This window comes from Andrographis paniculata, unplaced genomic scaffold (genome assembly GCF_009805555.1).
Source record: "Andrographis paniculata isolate CXL003 unplaced genomic scaffold, ASM980555v1 Contig5END, whole genome shotgun sequence".
In the NCBI taxonomy this organism is placed as follows: Eukaryota; Viridiplantae; Streptophyta; class Magnoliopsida; order Lamiales; family Acanthaceae; genus Andrographis; species Andrographis paniculata.
The window spans coordinates 597,735-611,666 of NW_026137595.1; the positions used below are offsets into that span (position 1 = coordinate 597,735).

The following is a 13,932-nucleotide window of genomic DNA, read 5'->3' on the forward strand; positions in this document are numbered from 1 at the left end:
TCTATGTGCGAGAATAACAACTGATGGTTGCAACAAACTTTGCGGATGTTGGGAGAGACAGTGGAAGAATAGATTTCATTCTTGCTGGATATAGAGCTTCTATATACAATATAGAGTGGAGAAAAATAGATTTGGGCAGATATAGAGAGCATTGAGGGAAAAAAAAAAAAAACATGAGAGCGAGGGATTTGTGGGATAAGTTGAGTTGGGGAAATCATCAAGAAATGGAGAGATAGATTTCTAGAGTATGCAGTTCGATTGTATTCAGATATCATGTGCTTCAATAGTTTCAGTAGTAAGTTTCGCCTGGGTTAGAACCCCCAGATGTGGTCATTGATGACCAAACAGGATTATCATTTCGTTGTATTTAAATTGTTCTTCGTCATCAGTATACTCATTCGCAATTCAATCGTCCAACGAACAACCAGCCTGTGTTGAAAGGTTTTTCTGTATTGATTTTTTTTTTGTTTGTTGTTGCTGTACATGTTCTTTATGGTATGAGATATTGCTGCTGTGTGGATTAATCATTTTTCAGAGCTAATATTAAATATAATTATACAAAATATAAATGTGACATTTTAGAACGGACCAAAGAAATATAATAATGCAAATGGCGTACTAAAGTAAAGTTTAGTGAAACCAAAGTCTCCAGTGGAGTCGTCCTTGGCTGCCCGGCAGCCTGTGTCACCATCTCCATCTACCCCCAATGTCGTTACATACATATGTAATAAAGATATGTCTGTCTTCATTTGTTTATTTAATTATATAACATTAATTATTATTATTATTACTACATACTAACAAAATGTTTCTTACATGAAGATGAAGTTATTATTATTATATTTCAAAGATATTAGGATAGCTACCAACTGATTGGAGCAAATTATTACACCTCCTCTGTCGGTACATATAATAATATCATTTTGATCATGTTCTGATTCATAAATTTATTTAGACTAAAGATGACCAAATTAGTATCATACAGATTTCATTTAGTCAAGTATAAATAAAGTTATGCTAACTTGCATAAAATTCATCCGTAATTTCACGAAATTGTGTTAAATTTCTCGTATTTTTTTTACGTTAAACTCTCTCATGATTTCATAAACTTTGTGGTTAACCCCTCGGCGGTCCTTATTTAACAGTATTTGACCTCAATGCGTCCAAACTGCGAATAAATTTTTGAATATCGATTTCTTAACCTTCAAAATTATATATATTTTTTTATTTTTCTTATATTTAGCTTAAAAAAATATAAATTTTTTAAACTTGAAAAAAATAATATTTTTGAGAGTATATTTACTATTATTTGAGGTTAAAGACATTGATATTTTAAAATTCTTCGCAGTATTTATGTCAAATACCGTTAAATAAAGACCGCCGAGGGATTAGATTCAGAGTTTATGAAATCACAAAGAGTTTGACGCAATTTTAGAAGTATATGAGAATTTGATGCAATTTTATGAACCCTGTAGATTTTGTACAATTTAACCATAAAATTATATGACTTCGCAATCACGAGTTCACCTTACACTATCATATTATTATTATTATTATTATTATTATTATTAAAAAAATAGCTGGCATGACATAGTGGCACCACCGCTTATTTCCTTCTTCTCTTGCAATGATGTAAGAGGGGATTAACGAACATTGCATTTAACTCAGCAGCCCTACTTAGATAAGACAATTTATTTAGTTATATTTGAGAGTATTCTACCATTACAATTTATCTTTTTGAAATAATAATATTAGATACAATATTTTAAACAAAAAAAAAAAATTATATTAAAAATTTTTATAAACAAATCTTCAACGTCAGGCATCAAGATATAGAATATACACAAATTCTCGAAATTCTAAACAAATTAATGTTGAGGAGTATATTTCAGGAAAAATTAATAGACATATTGATTTGTCTTTTTTCCCCTTTAATAATATAGCATTATATTATCTATTATTATTATTATTATTATTATTATTATTATTTAATTTAGATAAACCATATCTTTATTAAAAAATTAATGTTTGTTTGGGGGATTTTGTGGGATTTCTACTATTCCCACAAAATTTCCCCTCCAAAAATATCAAATCAAACATTTTTTTTTTCATTTTTTATATTATACTAAAAATCAATTTTACATTCAAAACATCACATCAATTCTTATTTATATCACATCATACAACTATTCAAATTCAAATTTTTTACTATTCAAATCCCAACTCAAAATCCAAACCCTCAAACAAACACACCCTTATAGTATATTACAATTATATAATCATCTAAATACTAAAATATAATGCCCGCATTTGTTTGGAGTTTGGTTACATAGTATTCATTAAATATTATTCCCTTCTTAAAAAAACTAGAAATATTTTGATATTTATATATTTTTATTTTTATTTTAATTATAAATATTTATTTTTGAATGAGATAGACAAAAATAATAAAAAAAAAACATCGAATTAAAAAAAAAAAAAGTACATTATTTTTATGTATTGATGTAAATACATATTCTTTCTATGTGTTCAAGTTTTTGGGGTAAATAGATTAAGAAAAATGGGATTGGTTCTTCCAACAGATATTCTTTTATACGATTCTAAGTATTTATAATATATATTTTGTTATTTTACAAAACAATAATAATTAAAATAATATTTTTATATCACATACTCCATTTATAAATATCATTTACTAAACAAACAGAACCATAATATTTTATGGATGACATTCATGTAAATAGATGAAAATAGTTATTATAAATTTAAAGAATTATGGAATATTTATTTGTGTATATATATATATTTGGCTATATCAACACACTTTGAATAGACAACTAAACTCGTAAAATAAGAATGTGTTAAAGAATTCATTATTTTATCTCACAAATTATATATACATATATATATATATATTGTAATGTAAAGGGGAATTCTATACATTGACGATCGGGCTGACCCGACCCGTAAGGATCCAAACTGGGCCCGTGATTTATCTGTGCAGCGCCCATCGTGAGAGAAAACGTGAACCAGTTGACAATCATCAATTAGGAATCAGCTGCACCACTTCTCACACTCACTTCATTATATATAAATATGTGTCTGTCTCTGTGTTGTGTGATTTCATCATCACCGTCATAATATTAATTCCTGTTCGTTCTTCTTCGTGCTGTGGTTCCGATGGGGCTGAGGATCGACGATCTGGTGGTGTGCGCGCCATTGGAATGCGAAAGCACTGAAGAAATGGTTAAGTGTATGGAGTCGGCGAAGAAGCAAGGCGCAGATATCGTCCACCTCTGCATCGATCTACCTCACATTTCCGACCTCCAACATCTCCTCTCTCTCCGAACCTTACCGTCCATCGTTTCCTTCAGGTACGCATCTCTTACCTTCGATTTTTGTTCCTTTTTCTGTGGCTCTGCTCTGCAATTTCGGTGCTATTTCCCTGTCAAATTTTGGATGTAAGTTAAGATCCACTGGAATAGGAAAACGTTGCTCGTGGTGTGACGGTTAGGTGAGGGTGAGGGTGTGAGGGTGAGGTGGAGGGTATATTGGTCATTTCACCTCGATTCAGTTCCTGCAACAGTTATCAACACCAATCACTATTTTAATGCTCTTATCCTATCCTACCACGTACTGTCCTTCTGATATTTTGCCGCGCATTGTCTTTAGCTAGCAATTAATATCATGTGAGCGACTACATTAAACTTCAATGCTTATTTATTTGAGGTAATGCTCCATTTTTTTTGAGAACGTGAACTAAATGAGTATATTTCATTTGAATTTATTCTATTTTTTCTAGATTGCTTGTGACCTAAATTTATTCTTATTTTAATTTTAGTAAACAAATACTACATCTCCTCTGTCCTGCTTTAAAAGGTCTAATTTAATTTTTTTTTATATTGATATTTGAATATTAATTATTGTATAAAAAAATATAGTACAAATTAATAAAAAAATATAAAAATATTTTAATTAGTTTTTTATAATACTAATATAAGAAAATATTGTAAAAAAATTATATAAATATAAAAATATTTTTTTATGTAAAATAGTAAATGTAACTTTAGAGGAGTCCGGACGGAAAAAATATCTTTTTTTAGGATTTTTTACAAAAAAATAAGAAACAAAATTATTTTTATCTTTTTTTAAAAAAAATCCGTATCTTGTCAAACTCCTTTCCAATACTTTTAACATTTTGTTGAATACACAAACTTTTACCCAAGTGTGAACACAGAGTTAAATATACTCCTCCGTCCCATATATTTTGAATGTGTTACTGTAAATACAAAAATTTAGGTAAAGTATAATTAGTAGGTAATTAAGAGTATGAGTAGAAATAATTATTATTTAGTAAAAATAATTATAGATTAAGATAAATAAATAGTTTAATTAACATTAAAAAAAATTATAAATTTTGAAATTTAAAATGGAATTAAAATGGATAATCATATTTCCTTGTGGAACGAACGAAAATAGAAAATAAAAACAAATTATGTGGATAGAGAAAGTAAAAGAAAGTAAAACCAATTTTGTAGTATCTTTTATTTTTTCCCTAGTTGCAAAATTAGTGAGGTAGATGTGGAAGAAGATTTTAATTATGGGTTTTCTTCCAATAATGTAGATATTTATAATTGAAAATATCTCATGGCTACAAAATGATTGTCTATGACATAGCTTTAATTTAATTATTGCGAACTTATTGCCTTGTCGTACGGTGTGTTTGTTCGAGGAATTTTGTAAAAAAAAATTAGTTGTTCATTCAAAAAATTTTTATCGAAAGTATCACATTAACATCTGAATTCAAAATTTTTATTATTTAAATTTCAATTCAAAATTTCAAACTTCCAGACAAACAAACAATAAAAATTTTGAAAATAGATCTCAACTTCTGGGTCTTTTTTGGGCTGTGGATGGATGGTCGTAATTTTAAATTTAATTTTTCAGAAAATCGTTGAAAGGGATTGTTAACCATTTGCGTCGTGTCGTCCACTGATTCGTCCATTAAATAATAAGCAGTAGGAATATGTGTCCGGGCACCATCCATTGATTTGTCCATTGAATGCAAGTGGAGGTTTCTCCTAGTACGGTTTTCTAATATTTTATTGTTTGATACCATACCAAAATCGTTGCTATGGAAATTCGTGGCCACTTCATAAGATATTCATTACAATAATAATAGATTGATAAATCACATGATTGAGTGCTTGATTACTTTTGGTTGTTTACTTTTTGGCTGTGTTTGTTTATTTATTTATTTTAAATTGATACGATGTTGTTTTTTTTAAAAAAAAAAAAAAATAATAATGTATTTTCATATGAACGTGTGTAGATTTAGTGAACAAAAAATAAAAATCAAATCAAATTTCTTTTGTGATTTTCCTTTTTTTAAATTTTGATTTGTTTTATGCCAAATAGTTATTAAATGTGATTTTTATATAAAATAATAGATATAATATACTCATTCCGGTAATTTTAGCATTTAGGTGAGTTTACTTCGATGCGGTAACTAAAAATAATAATATTTTAATATTAAAATAGAGTAGATAAAAAGTAAATTGAAAGTATTATGATAAATTTATTAAAAATTATAGAAAAATGATATTAGAAAACAGTAATAAATTAATTATTACTTATTAAAATAAAAATAATAAAATTATAGATTGATAAATGATATAAAAGATAAAGGAAAAAAATTATGTTTTGATTTTTTATTATATTTTTATTTTTATGTATAAGTATAACGCATAAAGAAATTGAATATGACATTCTTTTGGAGAAAAAATATTGCAAAAATAAGCTTGAGATCTTAAACAGAACAGACACACGTTGACGTAGTAGATGTGATACATAAATTGTTATGAGTATGTTTTGATATTCTGACTGTAATATATATATATATATATTTATATGCTAATTATAGTTTTGGTGTGATTTTAAAATATAAAAAACTAGTAATATAGTAATAAGCAATAAATAATTTTTTTTAATATGAATACGATTAATAATGTGAGAATGGGCTTACGGCCCAATTCCCTTCACAGAAGAAACTCTGAGCAATTAGGTGTCCAAGTTCTAAAACGGGCCGTTGAATTGGACATCGAATATGTCGACATTGACTACGAGGTCAGTATCCAAAAGCGCTAGACTACACTCTTAACAAAAAAAGAAAAAAAAAAAAAAACGTGTTTTACCATACTAGCGACAATAGTATCAACTGTACAGTTTCACCGCAGCATGGCGACTGACGTTTCAGGTTTGTTCGAAAGAGGTCATAGCTGAACTCAGGAGGGAAAGATCAAGGTCGAGCTCAAGGACGAGGATCATCGTCTCCAACCATGTACAGGCGGGGAACGTTACCCGAGAGAAACTCGGGGAGATGATAATCGAGATGCAATCAACCGAAGCAGATGTGATCAAGCTCGTGATCGACGTCGGTTCAATCACAGACGTCGCACCAATTTTCCACATGCTCACGCACTGTCAGGTACCTCTGATTGCTAGGGCAACTGGAGAAAGAGGTCTAATTAGCCAACTATTGGGGCCGAAGTACGGCGCATTCATGGTATGGGGATCGTTGGGGGAGAAATCCGTGCCTGGATTGCCTCCTTTGTCCAGCATCAAACAGGTTTACAGATTAGAGAACGTGAATGCGGACACGAAGATATTCGGCGTCGTCTCGAATCCTGTAGGTCACAGCAAAGGTCCTCTTCTGCACAATCCTGCATTCAGATACACAGGTTATAATGGCATTTATGTCCCTCTGTTGGTTGATGATGTCAAGGAATTTTTCAGAGTTTACTCCTGCAACGATTTTGCTGGTTTCAGGTATTATAAGATATCTATTGCATAATACAATTCTGTCGTCGCCATAGATACTGTTCTTGTTGGTTTTTGGTGATGGTGATGCTATTGTTTGTCTATTTGTCTGTGTTCAGTGTGGGGATTCCACACAAGGAGACAGCTCTAAGCTGCTGTGATGAAGTGCATCCCCTTGCTCTGGTATGAACAAATCATGGATATTTTTCGTGTTCCTCGATGAACAATTTTTGGTAATAAATTAGCTTGCGTTTGCACTTTTAGGGCATAGGTGCAGTAAACACCATTGTTCGGAGGCCGTCAGATGGGAAGCTTGTAGGGTACAATACAGATTGTGAGGCATGCATAACTGCTATTGAGGATGCATATAGAGGTACAATCAATTACTGAGCTTCATAGATAACCAATAATTTGCTGTTCTTTACCATTGACATTCAAAATCCTTCCATGTGTTGTGGCTAATCAGCACGGTGTGTCCTAAACGGACAAGAACAGAGTGTTTCACCTTTAGCCGGGAAATTACTCGTCTTGGTCGGAGCTGGTGGAGCTGGACGGGCCATAGCATTCGGCGCCTGGAGCAGAGGAGCTCGAGTCGTCATCTTCAACAGAAACTTCGGTCATCACTTAGCTCTATTAAATTTCCAAAGATGCATAAATAGCATCCATTAACTTAACTATGAATTCATTTCCTTCCTCCTTATTCCTCAGAAAGAGCTAAGGCTCTCGCCGCAGCAGTGTCCGGCGAAGCCCTGCCATACGAAAGTCTAAATGATTTCCGGCCCGAGAATGGCATGATTCTTGCAAACGCCTCTGCTGTCGGTATGGAACCGAAAGCAGACCGGACTCCCGTCTCCAAGGTCTCCCACAACTGCCTCTCTTTTCGCCATTCGATTTTCTACTCACTTTTAACCATATGAAATACTTACTGCTATTGTTTGATTTACCACAGGCTGCCTTGAGATCATACGAACTGGTTTTCGACGCTGTTTACACTCCACGCAACACTCGGCTCTTGCGAGAGGCTGCAGAGGTCGGAGCCACTGTCGTGCATGGCGTAGAAATGTTCATCCGACAGGCTCTCGGGCAATTTAAACTATTCACCGGTGGATTAGGTAAAGAGAGAACAACTTCCATTACTCTTGACATATGATTCTTTTCTTGACTCTTTTTCTAAGCTACTTTTGTCAATCTGTCTTCCTCGAAATTCCAGCGCCGGAGGACTTCATGCGCAAGATCGTACTCGAGCAATTCTGATGAACGCGACACATCCCCAGCCGCGATCGAGGAAGTACTCGGAAGGTCTTAGTGTTTGTTGTAGAAGATAAAATTAGCATTAAGATCTGATCTGCCATGTTTGTTTTGGATAGTTAACTTGAACAAGAAAAGATGATCATATGTGTGATTCATGGATGCCACATTATACATTTATTCGAATCTTTAAAATGACATAACCAAAAACACAAATATTTTTTAAAATTCCGAAAAAAGTTAAAAAAAAAGAAAAACAATGTATTTGGTGCATTCCGAGAATTGAACTCGGGACCTCTCGCACCCTAAGCGAGAATCATACCACTAGACCAAATGCCCATACATCTTTTACAATTTAAACTAAATATATTTAAATATTAAACATAGTGTTCAAATCCTAACTTTGGTTCCCTCCAAAACTTGCTTCGTACTGATCATTTTCCGGTGTTTGGGGCTTCCTTCCATTCTCACAAACCCACTCTCTACCTTCACATCTTCCACACCACTTCTTGTTTTTGCTGCTTCTGTTCCAATCCGCAGACGTTTGGACGCTGCTCTCTACTCCGGTCCTAGTTCTTAATGGTAATGTTTATATCTTATTTTGTGAATCGCTGTCTGCAGTGGATGCTCGTACACCTCTGGTTTCTGCAGTTGTTTGCCGTATTGATTTTGATTTATCGGTGACTAGATGCATTTTGTAACATTTTTTTTTTGTTTACTACTGTAATTTTCGGGTATTGAATAAGTTTGTTAGTTTGTATCGGTTGCGATGGTGTGGTGATGATACTGCAATCGTTTTGGGGAGAATGAGTGGTTTCTGTGTGAAATGAGAGAAGCGATAATCGATTAATCATGTTTTGTGTTTTGATTCACTTTCGGATTTTCTTATCTAGGACTGTGTATTGATTGCTAACAGGATAGGTCGAACTTCACTACGCCCTCTGCTGACACGTTTTCACGTGAAAGCCCTATTGCAGAATCCCGATTTCTGAACCTTGATATGGACAATGAGGTTGTGGATTTATGCGAATCTGCCTTGCATACAGAAGGAGACTTGGAGAAACTAGTTGTGCTTGATAGTGACGACGAAGGAGAAGGAGGTGAGAAAGTTGTGGTGCTTGATAGTGATGACGAAGTTAATGGGGAATATGTTCCTGTCACTGGGAGATTTTCTGGCAGGGGTGCCATACGCTTGCTGAAACAGCAACAAGGTCATGCTGGTAGGCAAATCTATTAACATTATTGTGATATATATTGGTTGCTGTTTTTCTATGATGGATCACTTTATTTACTTGATATACGTTTATAATCTTCAATGTTTCATTGGTTTGAGTATGTGTGCAAAGTAAACAAGTTGTGTTCAACGTATCCTCATTTTGTAGTTTTGCTGGCTGCAGAACCTAAGATAAATGCAATACATAGTGACTGCCAAAATGTATGTTTACGGTGCTATATTAATAGAGGTTTAGTTGCGTGAAATTGATGATTCTCTTGGTTCTTTAATGTTATCAAAGAAATGCACTAACTCAAAGCACTCATACTTATCTACTTTTGGAGCAATCTTTTGTATCATGAAAATATTAGCAGGGCGGCATGTCATCTCCTTTTATTGATTTAGTTCAACAATTATCGCTTGTCTCAGGGTTTTTCAGGAGACATGGTTACAAGTTCGGTGAACATGTGCCATTAAATCTTGATCCAGCTATAGGTGTTGCATATGATGATCTAAGCAATGCTGAGACCACCCTTCTGTGCACTGATAGCTTTGAGGAGTGCCATGTTGTTATGGACAGTTTAATGCCGACATCAACGGATCAAGAAAATGCAGATGAAGTCATCTTGGATGCAAAGTACCTTGATACAGCCAGAGGAAGTCTGCCCGCATATTCCCATGAGTTAATATCCTTGAATACTGGGAAGGATTTAAAACAGGGCTGTGAGTTTACAGAGCTTAAGTGCTTAGAATCTCCAGAGCCATCAGAATCTCCTGACAAGGTCCTGGACTTTGTGGAACATTACCTATCTGTTAGTGATTTAGGTTTACATGAACCTGCTGAACCTACTAGAAAGAGTAACAGGATGAAATCACCTCCTCCATTGTGGTCTAGAGGTTCTCAAAGTTTGGCAAGGAGAATGAACTGTGAGTTATCTGATTGCAAGTATTTGGCTTATAACTGGGATACAAACCAATTTGAGAATCAAACTTCTGGCCATGACAACTTGCATAAGAAGATGGTAACAAGTTTCCAGTCAATGGAGAAGTGCCCTGGAGAAAATGACTTGGATGCAAATCTATTGAACTCCAAGGACATCAATAAGTTATGTTCTGGAGTCAAATATGATCTGCTTGGGTTGAATGAACAATTAGACAATGGATTATCTAAGCCAAATGTTGAAATATGTGAACAATTGAAGCTTACTCCTGATTCATTAGATTTTGGCCTAGACACTCAAATTGCTGCTGAAGCTATGGAAGCACTTGTACATGCCACTCCTGCTTTTGATGCCGGTTTTGGTCCTCAAGGTTCAGACAGCATACCTAAGATCCATTTTAATGCTGCATTTGAGAATAGTATATTGCATAATGTGTCATATCCTGAGGAGGCCTTTGTAGGTTGGAGATGCAAAGCAAAACGCTCGAGGTGTATCAAGATTCCTCGTTGTGTCCTGTTAAAAAATGGATGCTGCTCGGACAAAAACCAACCAGAGACCCCAAGTGACACTGTTGTTCAGTTTCCTGCAAGAAAAAGATTGAGGACCAATAATCTGAGGATTATGAAAGACTTACATTGTGGAAACAGAGTTGACACTAGTAATCGCAAATGTAGAGGACCTCGCGGAATCACCTTAAAGCAACAGGAGTATGGTTATACTGAAAGAGATGGCTTTAAAGATTTTCAGAGACACCATACTCGATATAACAGAAGATCAAAAGAAGCTACACATGTGACGAAGCCAAATTCCCCCCCAAAACAAAGAAAGATGATTGGTTTATTATATGGTGAGGCTGGCCGGAATTGCTTGCAATTTAACTGTGTATCATCGTTTGGTGTAAAACTGAATTCAGAAGAAAGGACTCTTTCAAAGCCGAAATGGCTGGCCTATCCAAAAGGGAAAAGAACACGTCAATATGCTCCATGCCATTTACTTGGATCAAGAACCCCATGTTCTCCAAGTGCAGAAATTGAGAGTGATGTCAACATAAGTTCTATAAAAAATGAGGAAGTACACAAGAGGATGGATAAAAATTTAGTCTATACAAGACGGCGTAAATCCTCGGTCACTGATTCATGTTCTCCATCAGTTAGTGATAGTCCATTCTCCGACAAAATAGTGATAACTTCCATTGAATGTGATACACCCAAATCAGCGCTGCAATGGGAAAAATCACATGGTTTGCAACCTTATCCTCTTGGTGGATCGGGTAATATGAAGTCAAATGAACACATGATGGGATTACCAATATTTGGGAGTGGTAGCCATATGAAGCAACCTTGCAACTATTTATCAAAATCCTCCCTATCAAAGGAGCTCACAAGATTGGGTTACACTGAATCACTGCCTGCTTTCCTGCCAAAAGATTCAAGAAGGAGAAGAGCTATGGACAAGGTTTGCATATTGTTCAGCCAAAACTTAAAGCCAAACATACTCAAGCAGCAGAAAAAGGTACTCTTCAGCCACACTGGCAATAGCTGAACCTGATTCCATGATCACCTACATTTTCACTGACATCACTTTGTGTGGCAGATTGTGTCAAGGTTAGGGCTTCCCGTTGCATCATGTTGTGCTGATGCGACACATTTTGTTGCGGATGCATTTGTTAGAACAAGGAATATGTTGGAAGCCATTGCTCTTGGCAAACCTGTGGTGACACACTCATGGCTTGAGAGCTGTGATCAAGCTGGCTACATGGTTGACGAAAAGAATTACATTCTCAGGGATGAGAAGAAGGAAAAAGAAATTAGATTCAACATGTCTGTTTCGCTCACTCATGCGTGCCAGCAGCCACTTTTAAAGGTAATGAACATTGTGTACTAAAACTCAATCTATGTCTCACCATATATACATATATGTACTGTTCAAAAATTATATTTGATCGTTGATCAACAGGACCGTACAATCTTGATGACCCCCAATGTGAAACCAAGTATGGATGTGATAACTGGCTTGGTCAAGGCTGTTTGCGGGCAGGTATATACATGTTGCATTATATATATGATTTTGCTCCGAACTCCATTAGATTTTCATGATGACTGAATAACATTTTAGAATACCTGCATTGCCATTTTTCGTGAAAGACAATTTATTAGGCTTTGCGTATTCTATGAAATAGTTTTGGAGAAAGGGATTACAGTTTTTCATTTTGTTATTTCATTGCATTTTGATTCTAGACTTATATGCCATGGTGGAATGATCCTCAGACAGTCCGAATTATGCTGGAAGCCCAAACAAAGGATAAGGCAATTCCTGATGGTTTGATAGTTCTCTCCTGTGAAGAAGATTTCAGATTTTGTATCCCTTTCCTGGAGAAGGGTATTGTAATTCTAACACCATCCCCTCCACCTCCACCCCCACCCCTACCCCCTTCCCCTCTATGTAGTGTAACCTTTCAGTTTTTCAGGTGTTCCCATCTATGACTCCGAGCTTCTGTTGAATGGAATTGTTACTCAGAAGCTGGAATACAAGAGGTCAGTAAGTGTAAAAGTATGCGTACATACGATTACTTTATGCACAATGATACGACATTCCTTAGCATAATAGATTATAAATCTCCATCACATGGTGTGAAGATTATCATCATATTAGGGGAGTTGAGTCGTCAATGAATGAACACAGAATGGTTTGTTCTAGGATCTATAATGATGGAGTCTGCCTCTAATTTGAATATCCATCCATTTCTTAGATTAGATGCCATCGTTGTTCATCCGAGCTGCCTGCCTGAATCAATCATCCTTGTCTTTTTCTGTTCTAATACCTTGAGCTTGGTTTGATCAGGTTTGAGCTTTTCAAAAAGTTCATCACCAAAGACAGATGATGAGGCCTGGCCTGGAAGAGGAATATAATCTGACCTGATCTGATTCCATTCCATGAATTGGTAAATGGTAATTAATCTGGAACCCATCTTTTGCACTTAATTGTGTTCTACTACTATGTGGACTGTCTTTCTCTTGTCTTGTCTTCTCCGGGACATGAAACTTGAAAGTATTAATACACCATAAGTAGAATAAAAATATCTTCTTATAATATATATATATATATATTTCGTCTTTGGAAAGCTCCATGTCTCCATTAATGGTGGATGATCAATCGATATCTATGTCTCTTATGAGGATATGATTTTAGGACTAGAGTCAGACAGACTTATGAGAAAGCCTGCAATCTTGCATTTATAGGTACGTGTGTTTTTCATGCTTAATTAATTATAGTATAATTTTGCTGGCACCAACACATATATTCTCTGATTGATGGACTACAAAATAAATTATGTATAAATTTAATCGATAATTCAGAACAAACCAATGGAAGGAATGTTGATTTATATTTTAAACACAAAAGATAAAAAATATACTTTGTACTTTTTATAAGAATATTATTGAAATTTTGTAAAGTTGAAAAAACAAATTTTAAATTAAAATAAAATAGAAATAAATGACAATTGTGCAATAGATGAAAATAGTTTGTAAATGTTAAAAGAATAGTTATATATATGTATTTTTTATTGAATATGATATAAGTATATGTTTTTCTTATAAATAAATTAAAATAATAAAATGAATATATATTTTTTTAAAAAAATTAAAATTCAAAATTTGTTTTTTTCTTTATTCATATAGTAGTTTTATTTATAGTAAAAAATATTACTCA

At 34.1% G+C, this 13,932-nt stretch overlaps 2 protein-coding genes and 1 non-coding gene across 4 annotated transcripts; 2 read left to right on the plus strand and 1 right to left on the minus strand.

Moving 5' to 3' along the window:
* Window positions 1–2,973: 2,973 nt before the first annotated feature.
* On the plus strand, window positions 2,974–8,247 carry LOC127258924 (bifunctional 3-dehydroquinate dehydratase/shikimate dehydrogenase, chloroplastic-like). Of its 2 annotated transcripts, none has more exons than XM_051285998.1 (9): window positions 2,974–3,374; window positions 6,048–6,126; window positions 6,257–6,828; window positions 6,939–7,002; window positions 7,084–7,192; window positions 7,286–7,435; window positions 7,528–7,676; window positions 7,769–7,931; window positions 8,030–8,247. In XM_051285998.1, the coding sequence occupies exons 1-9, from the start codon at window positions 3,181–3,183 to the stop codon at window positions 8,071–8,073; spliced, it is 1,524 nt and encodes a 507-aa protein (XP_051141955.1). In that variant the 5' UTR covers window positions 2,974–3,180; the 3' UTR covers window positions 8,074–8,247. The 2 variants fall into 2 exon arrangements, with proteins under 2 accessions (XP_051141955.1, XP_051141954.1); XM_051285997.1 differs by having other exon boundaries at window positions 2,977–3,374; window positions 6,045–6,126.
* An 86-nt stretch (window positions 8,248–8,333) lies between these two features.
* Window positions 8,334–8,406, minus strand: TRNAP-AGG (transfer RNA proline (anticodon AGG)). Its single transcript has one exon. It is a non-coding gene; the product is annotated as a tRNA-Pro (tRNA).
* LOC127259073 (uncharacterized) lies at window positions 8,344–13,247 on the plus strand. The gene is made up of 8 exons (XM_051286221.1): window positions 8,344–8,649; window positions 8,984–9,287; window positions 9,710–11,733; window positions 11,815–12,084; window positions 12,178–12,258; window positions 12,459–12,600; window positions 12,689–12,755; window positions 13,063–13,247. Exons 1-8 carry the CDS (start codon window positions 8,647–8,649, stop codon window positions 13,100–13,102), a joined length of 2,931 nt encoding a protein of 976 aa, XP_051142178.1. The 5' UTR covers window positions 8,344–8,646; the 3' UTR covers window positions 13,103–13,247.
* Window positions 13,248–13,932: the final 685 nt, after the last annotated feature.